Consider the following 10,426-nt stretch of genomic DNA (forward strand, 5'->3'; position numbering starts at 1 on the left):
CTTTCTACTCCCGTAAAGATTTACACCCTCGGAAACCCTGTACAGGGTTGCTATGGGTCGGAACCGACTCAACGGCACTTAACAACAACAACAACCTTGTATTTAGCAGTCCAGTGCTTATCCTACAGCACCACACCAGGACTCCAATGTTATATACAAAGTCTGTTTAGAAAGTCTATCAGTCTAAAATTTATGATCAACTAAAATAAATCTTGACCACAAGGTCAGTTTGAACCACAATGTGGGCAGTTCAAACTTACCAGCTGCTCCTCAGAAACCCTGAAAAGGGTTGCTAAGAGTTGGAACCGACTCGATGGCACACAACAATGACAAGGTTATATAATACACAGATAAACTAATACCTCTGAATGCCTGGGCACTATATCCAATACATCTCGTTTGCTCATGGACCAATGGAATGTGAGCCCTGGTTTGGCATTGCTGAAGGAGAAAGGGGTCTGAGTACTGGTTACTCCCATAACATACACTGGCATCTGAGAAAAAAAAAAAAAAAAAAGAGTATCATCTATCTATCCCACCCAGCTGGGATTATCAGAATTATAAACTCAGAAGACAGCCCTTATACTGACCTTGGTGGCTGTGATGAGTCGAGTTGCAGCTGCAAGGATCCTAACAGCCCTTAGCTGAACAACTTCAACCTGTACTTCATCCTGCTCAACAGGGTGGACAGTAATCTTAGGCTAAGAGAGAGTGTTTTCACGGTAGACAGAGATACTTATAATATAACTATTTTGTTTTTGGCAATCAACAGAAAACCTTATACCACAGATACGCTGTTCATGCTTTTGCTCTTTAAAGAATTCATTTGGCAAGGAGCTCTGGTAGCATAGTGGTAACCAATTGGGCTGTGAACCGCAAGGTCAGCAGTTTGAAGCTACCAGCGGCTCCGCAGGAGATAGATGAGGCTTTCTGCTCCCGTAAAGATTTACAGCCTCGGAAACCCTGTTCAGGGTTGCTATGGGTCAGACCGACTCAACGGCACATAACAACAACAACAACAACAACATGTCTTAAAACAATGCCAAGTACTCTGTGGGTTTTTAACTAAAGAATACGTATTTTCCATATCTGGATAAGAGAATGTCAGATGAGGGGGACTAAAAGGATTTTTGTGGGCTGCTGACACCCATTTAATCAACCCCCCATTTCCCAATATGGTTTCCAGAAGGAAGAACAGAAGCAGAGCAAAGAACCCATACCTGGGAAAACACAACAACTTTGCCAGTATCTTCATTTACTGTCTGGATGGTGCCATGGACTACAGCTGTGCCAACCATCTGTCCTGTAACTTGCCCCCTCCTATTAACAACAGCCACAGTCTGATTACTGATGGAGAAGTGAATGATGGATTGGGGCTGGGGACCACCTTCAGACATTACCTGAAATTTAAACATACCAGTGAATGCCTGGAGCGTGGGGTGAAATCATATCTCTTTTCCCAATAGTGTGTCCAAGCAACTTGATTTCTTCATCTTCTGCCACTTCCCACAACAAATCAAATAATGCAAATGACCCATAGGATTCCAAGGCATACCTTTTACCATGTACATATGGATCTGAGAAAAGACTAATTTTCTTCTTAATCAGATCCTGTTGTACTTGGCTGGGAGTAGACAAGAGGAAGCCCATAGAAAGAAGGGTATGTGTAGGGAGGGGAAAAAGGGTGAATCTTATTTCTCTGTCTTTAAGGTCACCTGCATCATGTTAGTTGGAATCAGTGTCATTTTCTCTGGAATAAGTCTGAATGGAGGGAACACCTTGAAGGACAAAACCAAAAGGAGAACAGTAACTAACTGAGTCAATTTTATAACATGATCATGCAGTTTATTCTAAGGAAAAAATTCCTAATTATATACAAAGCAACTATACACAAACGTATAAAATTTACTTTATCTAAAGTAAAGCTTTTATTTTTAATGAAAAAAATAGAAAATTATTTAAATGGGATGCTTAAATAAGTTATTATATATCCATTCACTGAAATAAAAGTGGCCATTAAAATTATATTTACAATTAATTTTATTTTTTACTTGCTTTCAAACATACAAAAGTAGAGAGAAAAATACACTGAACTCTCAGATATCAATTGCTCAGCTTCAACAATTATCAACATATGGCCATCATTTAGTGTTCAATGATGTAAAAGACTTTTGATGTAAGATTAAGGTGAAAAAAAGCAGAATGATTCATCCATGTTAAAGTAAGCATATGAAGAACAGTGAAGGAAATATACCTAAATCTTAATAATAGTTTGTGGAGTTACAGGTGAATTTCATTCTGTACTTTATGTTTTCCATATTTTCACAAGCAACATGTATTATTAGCTTTATACATGAAACAAAAACTAAAAAGAAACAACATATCATAGCAAGAATTAGATAACAATCATTTTTTTCAGTCAAATGATTTTCAACATGAGCAAAGTAAATATGAAATGATAAAAGTGCTAATTAAGATGCAGTATGTATTTTGGATGAGTTCCTTTCCTTACTTCAATTTGCCGAGGAGCTGATGTGAATTTTCTTCCCATCTTGTCCCTGGCAATAGCCACAAGGGTGGTTTGTCCAATGATGACAGCTCGAAGGATATAATTTTCAGAATATTTATCCTGTTCCTCCATTAGCCTGAAAAGACCCATGTGTTTACAGGTGAGAAAGACTTGGTTTTGAGAGTGCACAATGGTGTATCTTTCCAGAATGTTTAACATTTTCTGCTCTATTTTAACGCTGTTTATAAAGAACTGAGAAAATAAATGTCCTGACTCAAGACAAATTTCATGGCAATGGCAGAAAGCTCCAAAGGGAAAAAAAATTTGTTCTCTGGCTACAAAGGAATATGTATCACTGCTCTTAATGAAGAGGGCAGTATACTTTTTTTTTTTTTTTTTTTAAGAAAAAAACCAAGGTTTAACTATGAAATAAGACTTGGTTCTCTTGAGTTAATCCAAGAGGCGTTTCAGAAAATGGAAATATTAATCACATAAACGGTTTCACTACCAAAACAAGATGTCTGAAAATGTGGAAGGGGCATTTTATAGACAGCTGAGGGTGGGAAGAAAGTGTGGGTTGAAAAGTACCGTGACAATAAAAGAAAGGAAATAATCTGAAATCACTTTGGGGAGCGTTGACCAGGCTATTTAGAGGGAGATTCTCATGACAGTAAGCATATGGAGGATGAAGTACTGAAATGATACTCACGTCAGGGTCACAATGGCAGAAGCCAACTGTAGTTTGAGCTCCATGTTTCTAAAGTATTTATTTTGGAATGGACGTTTGGAAGAGCCAAGAACCCTCACAGTCACTAACACAGTTTTACCTATCTCAACCTAGTCATTAAAAATAAAGGTAGATTTTTAGTATGATGTCTCATTCACGAAGGACAATTTAACTCTTAAAAGGCAAACTTTATGGTTCACACTAAATGTTCCCAGCCAACCTTTGATCAAATAAGCCTAATCTCCGTGTATTATTTTAAATTGTTTTTTAACACTTTATTTATCTTCATTATATTTAATGTTGGAATGTTGTTTTTTCAGGGCAGGTATTTAACAACAACAAATTTTTATTAAAATCACCAACAGTCCTGGTATATACACACAGTAGCTGAGCAGAGTACCATATTTTTATGCAAATGACACACATTATAGTTTTTTTTAAAACAAACCATGTAATCCATTATATCAATTTATTATGTGTACCATGCATGTTATATACAGTATACTAGATATTAGGGATGTAAGAATGAAACCTGTTTCATTTGTGATAGAAAGCAAACAACTCTCACCTTATCAATCAAATCAAGCTCCAATTCTTGTATGTCTGACACCATAAGGTGGGCCATTGCTGGGCCCAAGAAAGCCAAGCACAGATCATAGACCTCCAAGGTGAGAAATCCAGGATGTACAGGAACTAACTAGAAGGAAGAAGATGGTAGCTAGGTAAAGAAGCTCTTTATCTAGTTTTTATTATGCTCTTAGCATAATAATAACAACTATTTTCATCCAAAGAGGAAAATACAACATCTTACTTCCCTTGTCATAGGAACTCTCAGAGATCATGTTACATGTTTCTGGCATAACAATATGAACCATTAACATGTGATGTTTAAGTTCATGGAAAATAGGTAACTTTAACAAATATTAACTGACAAAGAATAGAGTTTAAGTTGATTGAGTTAAAGTAGAATTTAACATATATATCAGCTTCCTAATTGTTGTTGTTAAGTGCTATCTGGTCAGTTCCAACTCATAGTGACCTTAACCACAACAGAATGAAACACTGCCCTGTCCAGCACCATCGTCACCATTGTTTTACATTTGAGTCCATTGCTGCTGCCACTGTGTCAATCTCCTAGTGGTCTTCCTCTTTTTTGCTGACTCTCCACTTTACCAAGTATGATGTCCTTCTCTAGGGACTGGTCCCTCCTAATAACACATTCAAAATATGAGATACTCGTTTCGCCATCCAAGCTTCTAAGGAGCATTATGGCTGCATTTCTTCCAACACAGATTTGTTTGTTCTTCTGGCAGTCCATGGTACTTTTAATATTCTCCTCCAACACCGTAACTCAAATGCATTGATTCTTCTATGGTCTTCCTTATTCGTTGTTCAACTTTCACATGCATATGAGGCAATTGAAAGTGCCATGGTTTGGGTCAGGCATAGCTTAGTCCTCAAACATTATTTGCAAAGTTATCCATAGTTTGTCATGGTCCACACAGTCAAAAGCCTTTGCATAGTCAATAAAGCACAAATAAGCACCTTTCTGATATTCTCTGTTTTTAGCCAAGATCCAGCTAATGTCAACAATGATGTCCTTAGTTCCACATCCTCTTCTGACTCCATCATGAATTTCTGGCGGTTCCCTGTTGGTATATTGTTGCAACCATTAAAATTATCTTCAGCAAAATTTTACTGGTGATATTAGTAATATTAATGATATTGTGTGATGATTTCTGCATGCTGACAGGTCACTTCTCTTTGGAATGGGCACAAATATGGATCTCTTAAAATTGGTTGACCAGGTTGTACAAATTTTCTTGGTATAGATGAAAGAACACTTTCAGTGCCGTGTCAGTCTGTTGAAAGCTTTCAATTTGCTGAGCCTTGTTTTTCACCAGTGCCTTCAGTGCTGCTGCTTGAACTTCTTCTTTCAGTAACATCAGTTCTTGATCATATTCCACTTCCTAAAATGGTTGAACACTGACTTTTTTTTTTTGTACATTGACTCTCAGTATTCCTTCCATTTTCTTCTTATTATTCTTTTCAAAAAAAATTTTTTTATTGTGAATTGAATGAAGGTTAACAGACAAGATCATCAGGTTTACTTTCAACCAGTCATACATTTTGTTTTATTTCAATGATTACACTCCTCTATCTGCAGCAACAGTTAACCTCCTTCCTTCCTGTGGCTTCCCTTTTATATCTTATTTCTTCACAAATTAACAAAACAAGCACCACTCGTCTGTCAGTTTGTTGTACTGTGGTGGCTTATGTGTTGCTGTGATTCTGGAAGCTATGCCACAGCTATTTTAAATATCGGAATGGTCATCCACAGCAGACAGGTTTCAGTTGCGCTTCCAGATGAAGACCAATTAGGAATAAAGACAGACAGACATCTTCCAAATATTTAGTCATTGAAACCTTATGAACAGCAGTGGAACACTGTCAGCACCAGATTACTGAATATTGAAACTTAATGGATCACCACCAGAATAGTGCCAGGAAATGAGCTCCTAAGGTTGGAAGGCAATCAAAATATAACTGGGGAAGAGCTGCCTCCTCAAAATGGAGTTGACTGTGATGATGTTAATGGAGTAAATCCCTCACAACCTTCATTTACTGATGGGGCACAAGGCAAAATGAAGAGAAACAGCTGTAAGCATCCATTAATAATCAGAATATGCAAATTTGCTGCACAGGACCTCTTTAAAGTATTAAAGAGCAAAGAAGTCAGTTTGAGGGCTAAGGTGCACCTGACCCAAGCCATGGTATTTTCAATAACCTCATATGCATGTGAAAGTTGGACAGTGAATAAAGACCGCAGAAGAATTGATTCATCTGAGTTATGGTGTTGGAGAATACTGAAAGTACCATAGACTGCCAAAGAACAGACAGATCTGTGTTGAAAGAACAGAGTACTCCTTAGAAGACAGGATGGCCAGACTTCTTCTCTCACACTTTGAAGGGACCAGTCACTGGAGAATGATATCATGTTTGGTAAAGTGGAGGGTTGGAGAAAAAAAGGAAGACTCCCAAAGAGATAGATAGGCACAATAGCGGAAGTAATGGGCTCACGCATAGCAATGATTGTGATGTTGGCCCAGGACGGGGCAGTGTTTTGTTCTCTTGTACATAGAGAACAATCACTATGGGTTGGTACCAACTTGATGGCACCTAACAAGAACAACAAAAACAAAGCAAAAATATTTGATGTATAGATACAAAACAAAACGAAAATACATTCACTTAAATACCCAAAAGGCACATTTTTCAAGCCAGCCTCCTGACTGCAGTCATACAGCCTTTCTCATTCCATTGGCCTAGAATCCACAGCTGTTTTTTCTGTTATCGCCTCTGCCACAGTCTCTGCTGTCGCTGATTTTCTAGGTAGGATCTCACACTACACTGATGCTCTTTCTTGTTGATGGTCCTTGGATCCTCTGTTCCTGTAATGAAAGGTTAACTACTCCCCCCTTTTAATTACACATCTTCTACAATTATAGTTGTGACAATCGCAATTAATCCTGCTAACAGTTACTCACCATTGAATCTTAAAATCCTTCCATCTTCTTTTGATGTTTTCTGCATCATTCAATATTTTGCCCATAGACTGCTTCAATATCACAGGTTGAGGCTTGAATTTTTTAATTTCTTTCAGTTTGAGGAATTCTGAGCTTGTTCTTCCCTTTTGTTTTCTAACTCCAAGTCTTTGCACATTTCATTATAATACTTGATTTTTGCTTCTCTAGCTGTCCTCTGAAATATTCTGTTCAGCACTTTTACTTTCTCCTTTCTCCCATTTGCTTTAGCTTCTCTACACTCAAGAGCAAGTCTCAAAGTCTCTTCTGATATCCATTTTGTACTTTTCTTTTTTTCCTGTCTTTTTAATGATCTTTTGCTTTCTTTCTGTATGATATTCTTGATTTCATCCCATAATTCTTCTGGTTTTTGGTCACTAGTGTTTAATGCATCAAATCTGTTCTTGAGATGGTCTCTAAATTCAGGAAGAATATGTTCAAGGTCATATTTTGGTTCTCGTGAGCTTGTTTTCATTTCTTCAGCTTCAGCCTGAACTTGCATATGAGCAATTGATGGTCTGTTTTACAGCAATTGACGGTCTGTTTTTGTTTTGGCTGATAATATTGAGCTTTTCCACAGTTTCTTCCCAAAGATGTAGTCAGTTTGATTTCTGTGCATACTATATGGGGAGTTCCATGTGCATACTCAATTTTTACGTTTTTTTTAAAAATATTTCCAATGAATAAGTTGTTGGCCTTGCATAACTCTATCATGTGATCTCCAGTATAATTTCTATCACTAAGGCCCTATATTCAAACTACTTATCCTTCCTCTTTGTTTCCAACCTTTATATTCCAATTAGCAGTAATTATCAATGTACCTTGATCAAATGTTTGATTAATTTCAGACTGAAGAAGTTGGTAGAATTCTTCAATCTCATCATCACTGGCTTTAGTGGTCGGTGAGTAAATTAGAATAATAGTGGTATTAACTGGTCCTCCTTGTAGGTGTGTGGATATTATCCTATTACAGACAGTATTATACTTCATGATAAATCTTGGAATGTTGTTTTTGACAATGAATGCAGTGCCATTCCTCTTGAATTTATTGTTCCTGTCATAGTATACCATATGATTGTCTGATTCAAAATGGCCAATACCAGTCCATTTCAGCTCACTAATACTTAGGTTGTTATCACTCTTTATGCATTGCATTTAATTTTTGACAACTGTCCATTTTCCTAGGTTCATACTTGGTACATTCCATGTTCTGATTACTAAAGGATGTTTGCAGCTTTTTCTTCTCATTTTGAGTCGTGCCCCATCAGCAAATGAAGGTCCTCAAATTTTTACTCCATTCTTGTCCTTTTGGTCAAATCTACTTTGTGGAGGCAGATCTTCATCAGTTGTATTTTGAGTACCTTCCAAACTTGAGAGGCTTATCTTCCATCACTATGTCTGATGATATTCTGGTGTTATTCATAATAATTTCATTTTCCGGTACTATATCTAACCTTTCAACAGGCTCTGCTGCTATTCATAATGTTTTCAGTGGCTAAACACTCAGAAGTAGTCTGTTTCTCATTCTTCCTAGTCTGACTTAGGCTGAGAGCTCCTCTGAAACCTGGTGGTATAACTTCTATCATCACAGCAACACATAAGCCACCACAGTACAATTAATTGACAGATGAGTGGTGGATCTTCTTAATTATAAACAGGGAATTGATTTCGTGAAGAAAATCAAGTCTGTTTATGCTATAATCACCAGTAGGGAGAGAGATGCACTGTGCTGACTGATACTTTAGTTTTGCTTCTTACAATTTATCCTATACAATAGCATGTTTTTTCCATATCCTTTGCCTGTACGTGGTGCCTCAGTCTCCCATTTTTAAACGGAAAAACTACGACTGAGGTAAGTTAAATTTCTTAAAGCTTTAGAAGAAAAGGAAATGCGTGAGGGGACTTCAAAAATCTCGTGGAAAAATGAAGTGAAAAGAGAATGGAATTTTTCCATGAACTGACCCTGTGGTTAACAGAACAGTGCTTATCCTACAGTACCATAGCAAGACTATGTATAAAGACTTACTGGTATTTTATTGCTACAAGTAAACTAAAAGCAAATATTTTGGCATATGGACTCTAGAGTCAGCTAGATATTTTGAGTTGTCATATTCTGGCTGAAAACATCATATACTCAAGTTACAAAGTCAATAGTATATTTAAATATCTACTTCGACATTTCTAGAAATGAGCTTCTTTTAAATGAAAATTTTATATAATAAGATGTCTCCTAAACAGTCCCTTTTTAACCAGAAACAGAAACTGACCAGCAAAAATAAAAACAAAACACCTCACTTCTGGATGAAGCATCTATGTAAGTTTTAAACAAGTGTGTGAAGGGGCAAGTGTTACTTTTGTACTAAGTTTCAGATGTACAATGGCATTTTCCAACCATTCTTCTAAGAATAAGTTTTGATCTAAGATCATCAGTCAGAAACATACCTGGACAGAGCTTTCTGATTCTAGGTAAGTGATGGTGACGATATCCTGTTCACTGCTGTTGACTAAAAAGTAGCCAGATCCTTCTACAAGACTAAATAGTTCCTATGGAAAAATAAGACAAATATCATTCCATTCCCTTTGGCCTATAGACAATTTAAATAGTTTATACCTATCTAAGAATGAGTAGTTAAAGCAGGGCTTCAAACTAGTTCAGCCTGATTCAATCATGGTCAAGAAAGCAATAATGGAAAGGACCCAGATTTTTAAAATGTGGGTGAACCAGAATGCTAACAGGAATGGCAAAAAATTACAGGTTGAGGGAGAACAAACAAGATGGCAGATTGGGTGGAAGTGCAGTGAAGAGCCCCATCAGCAACAACAAAGAATACTGGACCAAGCAGGCTTAGGAGATGGTGCCAGAACTCTGAACCACATATAAAGGAATATTTAGAAGGTTGGAAGGCTTACAGCTAGGGGAATTTGTAACAGAAGCAAGAAATCCATTGCTTTCTAATTCAAGACACTCAGCTGTTCCCGGAGCGACCATCTTGGGTGAGACCAAGCAGGGGAAGGATCAGAGCAGCCACAGATGCCTGACAGAACTACAGAGATAAAGGTGTGGACATTCTTTTCTTTTTTGGTATCTGTTCATTGGTCTCTTGCTGTCTGCGCACCTCCATTCTGGTGACTAAAGGGAGTGCCTGAGCGAGTGGACACCCCTCCTTTACCCCCCTGGAGAGTTCTGTTATGCATGTGCACAGATCTCCTCAAAATTTAAAGTAGCAGCTTCCACTTAAAATCAAATGGCAACAGCTGTCCCTGAACTATTTATCACTAGGAAAAAGGCCAAAATGGGGAATGTGGAGCCGGACAGGCAGACTAAGAAGGAAATAGGCCAAAAATTAAATCCTGAGTTGTGCCACAATGACCAACAGGGGCATCTTGAAATTTCTCATGAAGAAGAGTGAAAAAGGAAGCCCATCTCCTGATCACATCTACCTGGAGGCAATCAGAAAGCATAAAAAATACCAAAATACACATCTATCTAATTATTAAGGCCACAGATAACGCCTGAATATGCCCAAAAAAACAGAAGCAGATGACCATATCATCACATGTCAACAAACGAGATAAAGTGACTGAGGCAAATGAGCTGGAAGTAGA

At 37.5% G+C, this 10,426-nt stretch overlaps 1 protein-coding gene across 2 annotated transcripts in view; it reads right to left on the bottom strand.

The window, feature by feature from the left end:
* The window catches only part of NUP210L (nucleoporin 210kDa-like), a 193,382-nt gene that overhangs the window by 49,191 nt on the left and 133,765 nt on the right, over window positions 1–10,426 (bottom strand). For both annotated transcript variants that reach the window (XM_006861487.1, XM_006861486.1), the window contains exons 20-27: window positions 9,263–9,364; window positions 3,805–3,933; window positions 3,219–3,346; window positions 2,513–2,645; window positions 1,716–1,778; window positions 1,221–1,400; window positions 591–671; window positions 363–494 (exon numbers count right to left, since the gene is read on the bottom strand). In XM_006861487.1, the coding sequence (XP_006861549.1) occupies window positions 363–494; window positions 591–671; window positions 1,221–1,400; window positions 1,716–1,778; window positions 2,513–2,645; window positions 3,219–3,346; window positions 3,805–3,933; window positions 9,263–9,364 (948 nt within the window). The remainder of the gene's footprint in view (window positions 1–362; window positions 495–590; window positions 672–1,220; window positions 1,401–1,715; window positions 1,779–2,512; window positions 2,646–3,218; window positions 3,347–3,804; window positions 3,934–9,262; window positions 9,365–10,426) is intronic.

This window comes from Chrysochloris asiatica, unplaced genomic scaffold (assembly GCF_000296735.1).
Source record: "Chrysochloris asiatica unplaced genomic scaffold, ChrAsi1.0 scaffold00042, whole genome shotgun sequence".
Lineage (NCBI taxonomy): Eukaryota > Metazoa > Chordata > Mammalia > Afrosoricida > Chrysochloridae > Chrysochloris > Chrysochloris asiatica.